The following is a 16,372-nucleotide window of genomic DNA, read 5'->3' as shown; positions in this document are numbered from 1 at the left end:
ATTTGAAATATGTTTCCAAAGCTTAAGGAACAATTTCGCAGAAGGATTTCTGTACTTAATAACAGGAACTAAAAGCGAAATCGGTCAAAAACTATTTTTTTTTTAATATTCAAATTTTGAAAAGGTTCAAATTTTTTAAATTTTGAAATGTCAGCTTTAATAAAAAAAAATTGTGTTTGCTTTATCAAACTTCTTTGTTGGCTAAAACCATCTTAGAGAAAAAATTGATGCAGCTGAAAATTTTAATACCAGAAAAATAATAAGAAAATGTTGTATGCTTTTCATTGTATTTTGTTTTATTTGGTTTGTTGTTTTTGTTTGCTTTTTATAGTGGTTTGCTTAGTCTACTAGTCTTAGTTTAGTGTCTTCCATTACTTAAAATTAGCGCTTAACTTATGAGTAGGGTTTTAAATCATTTGTCTTCCATAACTTAAAAGTAATAAAAAGATTTACTTTAACACAATAAAAGTTTGTTTTGCAAGGCACTATTTACAAAATTTGACAAAAAGTGGAACAAAAATTCAACTTTTTCACACGCAACGCTCTTTAAAGTAAAATAATTTGTATTTATGGAAAATATGAAAAGTCCTGAGTTGCCACTGGTCTGTATTGTCTCTCTCTCTCACTTGATTTAAAGATGTATTTGCGCAGGTTATTTCAGTCACTGATTTGCACTGGCAACGCTACTTATTGCTCTTGCCATGAGGAGATGTAGTCCAAGAGCTCCTCATCGTCGGGCTGCTCATCGTCGGGCGACAAATGTGCAAAATCATCGAACGCTTCGAATTTTAAGTGCGACGCATGCATAGCCGTATGTGGCTGTTGCTGCTGCGCCTCCAACTTGACAGGATGTAAATAGTTGGCGCCACCAATAGAAATGTCTGAGTCGCCGCTGTAGCTGGGCGCTGGCGAGACCGAAGCCTCAGAGTGATAGGAGCGTTGCAGCTGATTGAATGCAACCTCGCTGGGACTGCCTATGGAGGAGTAACCGTAGTTACTGCCATCATTGCTGGACTCATCGCAAAGCGCCGTGCCAACGTGCATTTTATTTGCCACGCTGGGTTGCGAATCCTCAAGCATGTCCTGCAGACCGCGTATATACTCAACCGCAATACGTAGCGTATCCACTTTGGATAGTTTCTTGCTGGCGCCGCGTCCACCATGCGACAACGTGTTGATGACCGTCTGTGGCAGATGTTGACGCAAGTTGGCAAAACCGTTGTTCACCTGCTTGACACGATTGCGCTCGCGCGCATTGCGACGCGCCACCGACGGCAATTGTTCGCCGTAGGGCATATTCATGTAGGTGTACTTCTTACGTGGCAGCAGGTCATCACCACCGGCACCCATTTGGATGTTATACAAATTGCTGTTGCCCAGAATTTTGGGTGCGGGCGCGATGTTCTGTTGCTTCTTGGCTTGGTAGACGTTACTTTGCTGTAGCGTTTGCTGTTGTTGTTGCGCTTTCTGCAACAACATTATGTTGCCGTTCAACATTTGAAAGTGATGTTGCTGTTGTTGGTAGCCCGTTTGCGTCAAACACACACTTGCCATTATTTATGATGAATTATTTTAAGTATTGAATGAGTTTTTCGTAATTCGAACAATTTTTTCTTTTCTTAAAACACTCTTTTGTTGTATTTGCACTGATTAATCTTCTACGCTGACTATTTGCTTGCTAAAACTATTTGACTCGTTTTCTGAAGACGAGCTTGTATTGCTATGAAATCAAATGCCTTAATAATTCCCTTCGTCCTCTGGCAGCGCCTTAAGTACAATTTCCACAGCCAAGCAACAGTCGCAGTCCCAGCTCTGTGCTCTGTTCGTCCGTACAGCGTGAGTATCGGCTATACCTGCTTCCTCCCCTGTTGCTAGTCATCGTGCGCTGGCAGAGGGTTAAATGGCAGCGCAATTGATCGTGCCTGGGCAGTGCTTGCGATCAGTGCCACTCAACTCAAGCGGGAATAGGGATAGAGCCGCGCAGCGCAGAGCATCTCGGAGAGCGGAGTCGAGTTACTACAGTACAAGAATACTTTGTCGTGTACGAAAAAGGGTGGCGCACACAGCGCGTGAGAGCGTGGCGAGAGCGCGTGTGTTAGCAAGCAAATAGCATATTTTCTTAGGGGAGCAAGGGAATTCGAGTGCTAAGTGCGCGCTGTACACTGCAATGTATTTGATATGTAGTGGACAGGTTACAGAGATTTAACAGGCATGTGCACAAGCTGAGCTGCGGCGAGCAGTGCGGAGCGAGAGTGATAAGTGTTTGTAGGTTTGTACATAGCTACATGGTGGTTTGTAGGTTTGGTAGCACCATTCCTTTGGTAGAATGTGGCGTGTGCCAGTTCAAATATTGTGTATGGCTATGTGTGTGTGAACACATTTTTATTGACTTTCTTATTTACATATTTAATCGTGTAAAACAAATGTTGACATTGATATTCGATAAATTTTGGTGAAGATCGTTTTTTATAGGAAATTCAAAGAAATTTCAAAAAAATTAAACTGAATGAAATGATACTGAAAAACAGTTAAATTTTGGCAAGAAAAATAATTTTAAATATAAAATATAAAAATTAAAGCAATAGAAGTATTAAAATATAATATTACCGTTAGATGAAAATAGCACATAGCTGCCATGCAAACTGATCAAGAAAAATCAAGTTCTTGTATGGCAAACTTTTTTATTTGACAAGGTATCTTCCCGAAATTTAGTTTGGATTATTGACAAAGGCAAGGTTAATATATCTGAAGAAATTTTCCAGATCCGACCACTGTAGCATATAGCTGCCATACAAATTGATCGCTGAAAATCAAGTTCTTGTATGAAAAACTTTTGTATATGACAAGGTATATTCTTGAAATTCGGCATAGATGATTGTCCGTAGCAACGTAACAATATCCAAATATATGGTTCAGATCGCGCTACTGTAGCATATAGCTCTCATATAAACTGAACGATCAAAGATTTTCTATGCTAAAGAAATGCAACTGTTAAGAGTATTTTAGCTGCAGTGCTGGCGAAGTTAACGTTTTTTAGTATTTTCATTAATTTACAAATGTTTAGAAATCAAAATAAGCTCTCAATGTTTGTTTACCGTTAGAATATTGTAAACTCATTCTTCATTCTAAAAATTGTGTTAGCCTTTTTTTACGGTCGAAAGTTTTGTATATTCATAAAGTAATTAACTGTATATATACATGTATATGTTTGAAAAAATACTGCTAATGCCACGAATTATAATAATAATAATAATAGAAGTACATTTATATATTATTTATCACAAAAGTGTTTAGTATCTAAAAATTCTCCTTGCTTCGTTATATATGATCGTAAGGTTATACTACAATAAAACAAAAAAAAAATTAACACTACATTTCATTGACAATATTTGCAAGGCTTAGCTTAGGGTTTATTGCTTTTTGTCAGTAAAATATGAGTATTTTTCAAATATGCATATTTCTAAACATACAAAACTAAATTCACCAAAATTTTGTTACTAATTGAATTTTTTTTTTCCTTATACCAATTTTTTTATATTATTCAATTATTAAATTTTTTTTTTTTTAATAGTTAATTTAAAACATTTGTAGTCGCTTAGTGTATATTTAAATTAGATTACTTCAAATTTAGCGCAAATCAATAATTTCCATTGTACATTATACATATGTAAATATGTACAATATATACATATATGTACTCCCATTAATTTAAATTTCTAATCAAAAAAACCTTCGTTAAAAAAATACAGCTTATTCGGTTCTCTGAGCAAATATGTACATAACTGCGAACGGCGCTGTTATACCAGCGAACCTTAACAGTCCATATCAATCCACTGTTAATTAACATATTAAACACCCCCACAAGGAACAAGAACAGCTGTTAAGTTACTCAGTGTATATGCATATGTTAAGCGTTAACAGCGTACTGTTACTACACCTCCATGCTTATGTTAGCGCAATTGTTTGCGCTGCAGAAACCTGCGCGCACGATTTCCCCTCCTTCATATGCCAGCTAGTGCAGTCGCACAGCATCCTGATGACGTCCAAGTACCTGACTAGCCAAATTATCTAGATCTTTTGGCTGCACCCACACACACAAACGCACTTTTCTTTACTTTCTTAGGGACTTTGAATGAAATATGTTTAAGCATGTGTGTGTGTTTCATATCTTTGCTTCGCCACTATTATATTACTCGCTGTTAGCTATCTTATTATTGCTGTTGGAAAAACTGCGTCAGCATTGTTTTTGTCCTATTGGTTATTGTCTGCTTTTATTTTCGTTATATCCAGTGAAACAATATACTATTTACTGTAGGAATTATTGTTGTTTTTGTTGTTGTGATTATTGCTTACGCTTGTAGCGTAGCTATACAATTTCCTCGCTTTACTGGCACAAAGGATATCTGATCTTTGTGCTGCCACAGCACACACACACATACACACCTACAAGCATAAACGACAGCAAGGATATGCGTTGTATGCCTGTCAGTTTTATTTTTGCTTGCCTTTGCTGACAATTTTCTTTTCCTTAAAGATTTTCTTTTCATTTCGAACAAACACTTGCGCGGGGAGTTGCTCAGCGTTTTGTGTCGCAAAGCAACGAAAATTGAAAGTGTCTTTGGGCAACTGCCTGGCAATGATTGTGTGTTATATTATATGTATTTATGTGTATATTATATACCATATGTATGTATATATGACAGTGTCTGTGTCTGAGAAATAATAATTTTGCTTGTTGGTTATTTGCGCAAGTGCGGATCCTGTGGGCGCTGGCAGTTGCCGTTGCGCAGTTCATCGAGCAAGTGGTTGCTGCAAGAATGGAATTTAATTTTTTTCCTACTTGTTAGAAGTAAACGAAATTCTTCGATTCTCCTTGTGATTTAAAAAAAAAAATTTTTTTTATTTGAGCTGGAATTTATTGAAAATTATTATTGAAATTAATAAAAATGGAGAAAAATTGGTTTTAATACTTTTTATTCGAATATAAAAATATTTGCGTGAAAATATTAGCCTACTGGTTCTAGTGTTAGTATGCGTAATTGGTCTGCTACGATGCATTTAATTCTGTCTTTGAAAAAACTGAGATTGCTGAGCACTGAGAACTGATAAGTAGGTTTAAAGATAGTGATACAGTAGTAGATGATAAAAATTTAGAACCTAAGTGAAATCGTTAAGGTAGCTTTACAAATTTTTTTTTAGCTTTCGTAATAGTCTTCAATTTCTTTTTATATCATGTGGAGTTAAAAAATGCCTTCAATTATACTCTATTCATTAGAACTTTCAAATTCTTGATATAGTGTATTAAAATAATTTTAACTAAATTTTAGGATTAAATATAAAGTTACATGATATTAAATCCAACATATACTTTCTAAAAACCTATTGGAAACTTTTGATTATTTGGTAAATTTAAATATTCTTCCTTTTTATAACATATTTGCTCATAATTTTTAAGTCCAGTTCACTATCAGACACAATTTATTTGTTTACTTGTCATTAATAAATAAAAATACAAAAATTCAGTGGTCAATAATCCAACATTGGCAAAAAAACTAACTTTCAAATGTTTTAGTTTTATTAAAAAAATTGTGATGTACATATCTCTAGCTACATTTCAGCCAGTAACAACTCAGAAATATCGGCGCTTCCATATAATAATACTCGATGAAAACGTTCTTCATCTTTATATACATATGTAGTTCGGGAAAAATAAGTAAGATTTAGGAAAATTATTTTTAATTATTTTTAGTGATGTCTTGTAATCCATTCTGTGATATGCATGAAGCAATGGGTGACCTAACTACTAAACATCCCTGAGAAAATTCGTTGAAAGTAAGCCAGGCCTTGTAACTTTGTTTAAGTATGCTAAATTCGGGTCGTTCCCGGGCAACTTTTGTCTAAGACACTTTTAATTTGGAATTAAAAAAAAAACATAATTTCTAGTATTAATATGCAAACAAAAAAATTAATTATGCCTAAAAGTATATTAAATATTTTAAAATATTAGCTATTTACAGAACTTAGAACTAATATAAAAATAATAGTTAAATCAATATTTTCCAATTCCTTTTGTTCTATTGAATTTACTGGAGTGTATCTGTATCTCTGTAGTACTTTGCTGTTGATATTACCTATTTAGTCCTGCCATAAGTATTGTTATAAAATTTAAACTATAATTAATTATTTAATTAAGTAAATTTTATTTAATAATTCTTACATATATTAAATGAGCGCTGCACAAAATCTTCAAAAGAATCACCATTTGCTCTCACACAAGCCCCCAAAAGATTCGGCATTTGTCAAGGCCAGCACGCACAGTTTCTTTTGGTATTGACTACACCGCTCGAACAAGAGATTTTTTGAGACTCTTCAAATTACTGTGGTGTATTCGACAGGCCATGTTCTCCATTTGTGAGCACAATCTGTAGCCCAATGAATTCAAATCTGGACTTCCAGACGGCCAATCATCTACAGCTATGTAACCAGAAATATTGCTTCTAAGCCACTGCTGGCTGGTGTTTGCCTTGTGTGCTCGAATAGAATATTGCTGGAAGATCCAATGCTCTCCGCTCTCCATCGCAGAGAGTATTGCTTAACTGCCTTACCACGGCTTCTAAAACGGCTTCTTTGGAGAATTAAAGAGATGTAACACATTTACAGGAGATTCCCCACCAAACCATTACAGCAACTGAATGGTGACCACGTTGAACTCACGGAATAACATTTTATGCGTCTTTGGAAGATTTTGTGTAGATTTTGTCTTCTTGCTCATTAAAAATTTCTTCGACAGTGCCTTTCCAAACTTATGTATGTAAAGCAATCACCGCAATAATTTTTTAGCTCCCCACTCCATGGTTAATAAGCGGCAATAAACTGAATATTATGTATGAGTAGACACTGCATACAAATTGTAACAAAAATCCCACCACTTTCTTCTGCAAATTTGTTCTTGCTATATGTATTATAAACTTTGTAATAGAATTTATGGCAAGACTAAATAGTTTCCTTGGAACCCTCTCATAAGCGTTACTGTTAATATGAGTGAGCTCAATCAGATATACGAAAATATTTTACTATACTTAAGTTTCCAGAAATCGGTACTCTGCTGACCATTGGCATTCTATTACTGGATATGTGGACCACGTGTAAGCTCAGTAACCGTTGGTCCAGTTAAAAGAGTTACAGAGGCTCTGAGCAAGGTTAATCTCGCCGCAAGGTTAGGAGTTCTAACTGGACACTGTTCCATTGGTACTCATATGGTAAGGCTACAGATTTTGAAGGACGCAAGTTGTCAAAGTTGCGATGAGGTGGAAACATCTATTTCTCCTCCTCTTTCCAGATTTAGTTGTCACACCTTCTGCGAACATGGCGAATTGGCTGTAATTGATATTACCGGCCTCAAGAAATTCGTGGCAGGCCCAAGGCGCTTCTTCAATATGCGACCGTATTTTGATTAATACCTAGAAATTTTATAACACACTGCGAATCAGCATTTTTAGCTGTCCATGGCTTCACGAATATCACACTGATTACCTAACCTAATCTCACCTAAAATCTCTACTCCTCTATTATGAGAATACATAGTATGTGTTTCAGTATGATACCACCGCGATTATCGAAAATTCAATATTACGATTTTTGAAGTCTTAAAAAGTTCGGGACACTAATATTATATTTTCTCACCGTGTATGCCGCAATCCATTCATATATATTCCAAATTCGGCGGCATTCACTACTTCAATTAATTCATTAAGACAGACGCGCGCCAGCTTTACAAAGTAAGCGTTCATAACCTTGGCCTTGACTGGTGAATTCGCCAACATAATACGTGCCACCCGCACAACAACGAGCAACAACAACAAGAAATACAGCATGTATATGCAACAGGCAGCAAAAAAATATGAAGCGCGAGCAGCAAAAAGCATTCGATGCATAATTGTTGCATGAAGTGTGCGCATTTGACACGTGCTTCCGATAAAAAACAACGGATTCAACACACACACACATACAAACATATTTATATATATCTATACATATTTATATACACTAGCGCTCATTTGCATATGCGCTTAGTCAACACTTTGTGGCACTACCCCAACACCTCCACACCCGCGTCCGCATGCCAAGCGAATATGAATAAGCGTTCAACTTGCCGTGAGACAGATGTGTGTGCAAACGCGTCGCCGCTCAATCAGCTACGCCGCGTTCGTGGCAACTAAGTGGAACGTGCGACTTGCAGCCACACGACAAGAGGCGCGTACCAATGTGGCGCGCTGGCGCATGCGCAACACACCCAAGGCAAATAAACCAATACAATTGTATTGACTGGTAGTGAGTCAGTCAGTTAGTTGGTTAAGCAACAGCTGCTACTAGCGGCAATAAAGATTTGCACGTTGCATGCAACAATTGCTAGACTATAAGTTAGTGCGCGTGTATGTGTGTGCCACACTAATAGACAATTGACTTGCTGCCGACAATTGCAATAAATGTTGACAATATGCATATGCAAGCGCAGTGTTGGTCGACTGCAGAAACGGAAGGAAGGAAGGAAGCGCCAAGGTGGCCACTCAGACGCTGCTACTCTTGCTAAGCAACAAAACGATTTGGATTATGCTAATGAAGTTTGCCTTAGTGGCGCTTTGGCAGCTGTATAGTAAGTGCAGTTGTTGTTTTTGTCATTGTAGCCACCGCAGTTGCTGATATTTATGATTTCGCTGTGCAGTAATCGTCGCCGCTGGTGGTGGAGCTGTTGATTTTGTACACAATTGTCACCAAACGTTGTTCACGTGCCTCGCCGTCCGTCCGTCCAAATAGTAACCAACGAAAGCAGCAGTAAATATTACAACTATAGCAATAACAATGGCAATAACAATAACAGCGCGTCTGCAGTATCGATCAAACGGCAGAAATGGTAAATGCGGGGCAGCTGCAACCACCATATTGGCCGAGTCATACTCACTTCTCCGCTTTGCATGTAAGACACCACTTACCTCGTCGTTGTGGTGCCAACTTGCGGTCAGCATTTATTACTGTATTTATTTTTAACATCTTTTTTATAGATTTTCAAGTTCGCTTTCATAATTTTCTTCCTGTTGCAAGTTTATCATATTTGTTTATTCTGTTTGAAAGAACTGTCTATATTCTCTGCAGGGCTTCTTGACTTTTCACATCTTCTTAATAGTTAAGAGACTAATAGAAATTCTTAAAATAATTGTAAAATCCTTAAAAGTTTGCAAAAATATGGACAAATTTGAAAACGATTTTCCTCAACTCTGTTTTCTAATCCTTTGACTTGCCATATGATCAAATTTGACCCAAACTAACAAAAAATAGTAAATTTTCACGTATTTTACTATTTCTACTATTACAATTATTACTTTACTATCGCCTTCAAAATAGGCTCCTGAGTGAATACAAGCATGCCAACGTTTAATCCAACTTTTCATATACTTGTTAGAAACCTTAGCTTTGGATGGCCTTTAGTGCCTTAAGCGAATTTTGATTTTTTCGTTTTCGGCTCATTTTTGGAGCGCCATTCGCTGGATTGTTGCATAGTTTCGAAGCCAGTAATTAGGCATTTGATGAATTTATTTTATAATTCCATCTCTTTTGTGTCTGTTTTTCGACGTTTTTGCTAAAGATTCAGGAGATTCAGGTCTTTTGGTATGAGTCCAGCATTCACACACTTCATACTCAAAACATTAAGTAAAATGTTTTGAATCGATCAATAACTGATGTTAAGATCCTCTGCTATCTCTCTGATGCCAACACGACGATTACAAAGCACTCGCAAAAGGCAAGTTTTTGATAACTTCACGATCTTCAATGAATTTTTCATGCCACTCAAATACTTATGTTTGTGATAAAGTAGACTCAATAAAACACTTCTCCAAAAAGACACCACTCTAGCGTTTATAGAAAGTTTATGAAGTAATAGAACATTGTAGAGATTTTACAAAGCGTCGTCAATAATGTCTGGAATATTGCGACTACTTCTTCTTTATTCGCTTTCTCAATCTTTCGCACAAAAATGCGATGATATTAGAAAGCTAAATAATATTTTAATCGTCAATGTCAAAATTTAAATAAAAATTAAAGTCGTTTATTTAAACCAAATTCTGTTCGAAAATAAATAATATTACTCAAATTGTTTTCATAATGAAAATTTGTTAATCTGTTAAAGTTCTGAGGTAAGAAATTTATGGTAATAAAGTCATCATTTGTTAACTTTTTCCATGTTTATTTAGTTTTTACTCCTTAGATCCATTACTAGCAGCTACTCATGACATTCTTTCATCCAGCCTTTACTATTCCAATACGCTTCCCTTTACTGAAAATATACTGAGTAGATTTGGAAGTTGCTGAAAAGTATGTTTCGAAGCTTCTAGGAATATTGCTGAACTGTGGATCCTCCTTGCTAGCACCAACCTGTTAGAAGAGCAATGTTAAATAGCTATATGTTATATCATTTTTGTGAAGTTAGTTCCTCATAGACATTTTCATAAGAGATTGATTGACAATGTTGAGTAAGGAGGGCCTTTTCCCTCTTTATTATTCGTCCTTCCTTTTATATAAACATCAATAACAATTCGCCGCTTGCTACAAATACGAAAAGCTTCCTTTTGTTTTGTTTTGTTTTCAGGTTTTGTTAGGAATTCTCCAAATGACAAACAATGTTATTATTGTACCCACTCTCTTGAAGGGTTATCTTCCTTTGGGTTGAAGTTATTAAATAAAAAAATGAAGGAAAAGAAATAATGAAGGATTATTACTTAAAACATTTGAGAGTTCACTCATAATTTTAGATAAAAATTAGTTTTTCGGGGTTTCTTTCAAAAAAATTGCAGTTCAGTTATATTTCCAAATATAAATTCTGCTATTTTCATGATAATTCGGATTAACACACACATACCTGCATTAAGACTCTGTCTAAATCTAGGGTTTTTGTTTCTAATATTAAAACGATATTTTCTCCTGAAAATTCGAGAAAATTTTGTAAATCGCTTATTAATTCACCTGCTTAATTAAATTGCTCTTAAATCACTTTGGTGAAACTAAAACATGTTCCACCCACTTTTTGTGTACCCAAAACATAAAATTAGATCAAAATCGAAATACACGCGTTACTTTTATTGTTTTTGTATCAAATTGAATTTTGATGCATTTTTGATAGTTTTTCAATAACATGTTCTATAAAAAAAAGATAAAACTTCATTTACAATAATTTCGTAGCGCATTTGGTTGCGTCATCACTGCCACACCCACCTTTAAAGCGCTCCTTCAAAGGGTTGCCTGCGCTACTGTGTCGATCAGCGCTGACTACTGTTTCTATCAAATTGCTGTTACATCATTTTTCATTTTTATTTTTCCTTTCATTCATCGCCTTGCATGCTTTTCCTTGGTCGTTTTTCATTCATCAACCCTTGCGCTCATCAAATTGCGTAAGCCTTTTGGTGAGATTTAGAATAAATATTGTTTGTACGCGTATGTATGATTTATGGTAGGTGTTATCCGCAACAAATTGGTTTCTACTTGCTGCTGTTTCAAAACAAAATAATATTAAAATAACTATTTTGCGATGCGCCTGCGGATTTAATGATTTATGTTAAGACAAAAATAGTTGGAATTTTTGTAAAAAAGTTTCTGCAAATAATATTTTTATAATGTTTCTCGAAATGACATCAAAACATATTTCATTAATTTGCATTAAGGTGAGTTGAAGAATCCGACGCTCAGTGCGGAGAGCCGCTCACAAAAAGATATATTTCGACTTTATCCAATGCCAACAGGAACTTGAAACTGAGTTTAACCTGCTTTGTGTATTAGCTAAATTTAGAATAGGTTTGCTAAAACTTCTTTCTTCAATTTGATGGCAACACTAAATGATTTGAGCAAAAATTACGTTTTGCCCTCTAAGCATCCTATGGATCGCATACTCTTGTCATATCCTACTCTTCCATCTCGAAATAGCATCACTTGCTTTCGCGACATCTTACGTCTGATTGTAAAAACATTGTTTTCTAATTCGAAAACTACCCCAGTTTTAGAATTAGACCAAAGTGAAGTCAATCCGATTTCCAATTGGAAAAACTGAACGAAGGTATGTGTCTTCAAAGGGATGCTGAATGTTTCTTCACAGGGAAGCTGTATGTGTCTACATCACCGACGGACGCAGTACCAAAGGGTGTTGTAGAGGAATTTGAAAAATGTTTTTTTAGGGTAGCAAATACTTGTAGTAATGGTTTGTGAAAATAATTCCACTAAGGGTTGTTTATGCTGTGAAAAATAGTTATGAATACAATATGTTATCGAATAGCATTAAAATGTGGAATGAGAGTGACGCATCTTGAGCGTATTTAAGGTAACAGCAACCAAAGATCACAACCTCTTAAAACGCATTGTCTATAAGATATATATGTATATAAATATGCTCGTGCTCGGAAATTTGAAATTTTTGGAGAGTGGCGAAACGAACAAATAATTCTGATAGATAGAATTAGTTGGCGAAAGGCTACTATCTACAATATTTTTGATTCTGATGGAGCTTATAATGTCAAAAATTAGTTACAAAAAAAAGTGATTCAAACGAAACCGTTTGAACTTTTCGTTTCTTTTTGATCAGCGAAAATTTTTCATCCAAACTGTATGGCAACAATCTTGATGCTTAACCATATTATTTCGGTCTTGATCATATTCGAGTAATAAAACGATGAGTTCAATTGACATTGATCAGGGTTAACTTTCATTATTGGCTTTCTTTATCTGTTTCACTGTTGTCTAAATTCGAAATATGTAATTTTGAATATTTTCTTTTCTTTTCGTTTCATTTGTATCTTTTACGTTTTTTAAAACTTTTGCGTCTTCGTATCCTTTTGAAATATTTTAAAACCCGCTTCCTTCTATCATCTTTTCAAACTTTGTACTCTCCATTTTTCATTCGAAAAATGCGATTTGTTGAGCTCCTGATGTTTTCAGCACCGCCCATGCTGTATTCCTACGTGCTGGGACACATAAACAAAATCTTCTTTTCCTTCACCCACACGGCGTCGAAGCCTCTTTCATCTTTTTCCCATAACCTCAAAATTCATGAGAAAAATTAAAATATCCAAGTTTTTGTGATTCTTATGTCACAAACACGCTGCATCTTTTCTATTTCAAATATCAAGGAGAAACCCTTATTTTCACTTCAAATCGAACAAAGATTCTAATTTTTAATCAAAAATTCTTACGACAAAATAGCTGATTTTCTTTTAAAGTCAGTAGGCTTTTGTTGGTTGAAATCTCTACCTTCCGATGGTATAAAAATATGTGCATTAATATATTAAATTTTCTTTAAAATAACCCCTATACCTTCGTTTGTTTTAATGATGAAGGGATCATCACAGCGCATCTGCCTCCAAGAACCCCACCGTGCAGAGCATGCACGGGGGATGATGAGACGCTAGAACATTACTTTCGCGAATGCGCAGGCTTCAGTCGGTTGAGATACCTTTGAAGGGTACGATTGGTCTAAATTAAATGACATTAGTCAGCTAGTGTGTTGCTGGATAAGGCTTAATTGGCTACCACTTGTGAGCAAAGTGGGCCTAATGATGGCTTAAGTGTGGTCGCCAGCCTATCGCTCCTGCGCCTCCCTTTTTAACCAGTCAAACAACCAATTAGGGATTCCGTTTACTAAAAGGTTACTAATTTCTTCTGGATCCAGGCCAGCTGCACTTCATATCACTGTGGATAAACCATATCTATCAATCAGTCGTGAACCAAGGCTCCACAAAAGTTACTTACGGCATTGGTTTTATTATGTTGTGGAACGCGTCAGAAACATCCCATAAAGTTATTTAGAATAGGTAATAGCAATCACTTTTAACTAAGAAAATGCAGACATTCGCTAAAATAATGAACCGTTACGCAAAGATCAATGCTAAATTTATAGAAATTCTTGTACAAATAGCAACTTCATTAAAATTTATTTACAGGGGCTGCACATTCCAGCTGAAAAAAAACGTACGCTAAAAGATGTGGCTCAAATAAAGATTTGCTCACTGAATTATTTAGATTTGTTTATGATTTTGCGTGAAATTGGGTCCTAAAATAAGTTTTATTCGATCTTTATCAGGGAGCGTTTCGTAAACTGAATTTGAGGTTATGCGCTCTGGCGAATCTTCTACAGACAATAAACGGAAACATCAAACACTACCAAATTTATATGTACGAAAACATAAAAAAAAACAAAACCTCGTCAACTTTTCCTTTCAAAATGTTTGCTGTTAAACTACCGATTACTTGTTACAAGTTTCCGTTGCCCAAAATACACTTTTTACCAAAAAAACACTTGCCGCTTCTTATCAGATCCACAATCGAACGGAACAAATCTTGCGGACAAATTAATGTGCGGTACGTGCCATCAAGGCCAAAACTATAGAGACACACACACAATTAGATGTTCCTTGCAGGTGAACTGTGTCAACAATTTGTCAAGATGGAGAACCAATTAATCAACAATTTTATGGGTGTTCCAATAACTGAAATACAAGCCTTAAATACCATACAACCAGTAAAGACTCAGTGACTGGAATTCTTAATACTTGTTAAGCCATGACACAACATCGCGCAAAGCAAGTGCCGCAAGGAATGTGAAGAAACTAAAAAAAAATTTGAAACAAAAAAAAAAAATACGAAAATCAGAAATAAACCTTACATTGTTGTTGTAATTGTTTTGCTTACAACAAACAGACTTGTACGACTTAATGATTATGGCCAAGCGAGTGACATTAGTCATTGATAAAAACGGAATTTCACACGAACACGTGCGGTAGAAAAACGAGTACTTTTAATATACTAGCTACATGTGGCAGCTACTGCAGCACTTGCAACAGCAAATGTAATGTTGCAGTTACTTTTATTGGTTTCGTCAGCAGCAGCAGGCAGCGACAAGCAACGGCATTATCAACATATTAATCACGCGTCAATGAGTCTGTCGCACAACAACACCATGCAGCAGCAGTGGCAGGCATGTAAAACGTTGCAATGACAGTTCAAAACAACTCCTACCGTAACCTCAGCAACAGCAACAGCAAAGCAGTCATTTTGGCAAACAACATACGCACTTGCCACTTGTTAGCAATTAATTAAATAGAGCGTGCAACATATGCGCGAATGCGGCAACATTTATTTTCGGCATCCGTTGCCGCCAGCAGCTGCCGCGACACAACAGCGGTGCACAACAACAGCAGCCAGTCAACTGTGCAGCAATGCAATTTTAATTATAGCAACATTAGTTATGTTACTGCCAAAATGCAAACGCGGCAACAACAAGCAATGAAAAAAAAAATAATAATAAAAAAAAACATTTGCAACAGCAAGCAGGTAGCGCATTTAGTGACAGCAGAGGAGTAACTGATGTTAATTTGTGGCGGCATTTGCATAATAATCCTTCTTTGTTCGCCTCCTGGCATTCTCACCTCAACGCCGCGCACTTACATAAATGCCGCCGTATGGGTTGGCATTGGGGCAGGTTGTTAATGCCACATTTAGTGTCATTAAATGGTGGTGCATACACGAAGTTTGCCTTCTAAGTGATTTTCGTGAGCCTGCCCATTACTTTATGGCTGCGAGCGTATCAAATTCAGGGAATCAGCGTCGGACTGAGATTTGTTTATCACATTTTTCACGGATTCTAATAGTTGTTGTAAATATGTTTTCGACAAATGTAATCAAATTTGACCCGGACTGGTCTACATTATGTTTTCGAAAACTCGTCCATCTAATATTGTTAATGAAGAAAACATCGAAAATGTTAAAGAGACAACGCTTTAAAATCGTCGTGCTGGTATCAGTGAGATGTTCCATGTAACGACTCGGCACATTTCGGTTAATGTTTTGGGTATAAAGCCTGTTAATGCTTGACAACGAAGCTGAGCAACATATCATTACTAACGGCGCGACGTATTTGTATGAAGATGACATCGAAACTGTCCAACAATCTAGCGAATGGCAATCCGAAAATAAGCCGAAAGCGAAAAAAACTTAAATCACTGAAGGCCATCCTACCTGGTGTTAAATAATTAAATAAAAGTTGACATGCTTAAGAGCCTATTTTGAAGGCGATAATAAAGACTTTTAAAATCCGTAAAAATTATGCTTTTTTAGTAAGTCTGGGTCAAATATTATCAGGTTTATATACAGTCATTAATATATTTTTACAATAAATCTCTGTTTTCATTCTAATGTAGTGGTTCAATATGTTGAAAGTTAACAAGCTTAGCAAATGCGGAATAACTATGATTTCAATGGAAGTAATTTTCGAAAGTAAAAAAAATATTCTTTGCTCTAACTATTCAAAACTTGGTTTATAGCCTTCCGTAAGGGTAAG

The 16,372-nt window shown here is 35.9% G+C and overlaps 1 protein-coding gene across 1 annotated transcript; it reads right to left on the bottom strand.

Annotated features, from left to right (window-relative positions):
* Nucleotides 1–270: 270 nt before the first annotated feature.
* On the bottom strand, nt 271–1,795 carry l(1)sc (lethal of scute). The gene has a single exon (XM_014236848.3). It carries the CDS (start codon nt 1,552–1,554, stop codon nt 688–690), a length of 867 nt encoding a protein of 288 aa, XP_014092323.1. The 5' UTR covers nt 1,555–1,795; the 3' UTR covers nt 271–687.
* Between the last annotated feature and the right edge of the window lie 14,577 nt (nt 1,796–16,372).

The sequence above is a fragment of the Bactrocera oleae genome, chromosome 5 (assembly GCF_042242935.1).
Source record: "Bactrocera oleae isolate idBacOlea1 chromosome 5, idBacOlea1, whole genome shotgun sequence".
NCBI classification, from domain to species: Eukaryota; Metazoa; Arthropoda; class Insecta; order Diptera; family Tephritidae; genus Bactrocera; species Bactrocera oleae.
This window is presented reverse-complemented; position numbering and strand designations above follow the sequence as displayed.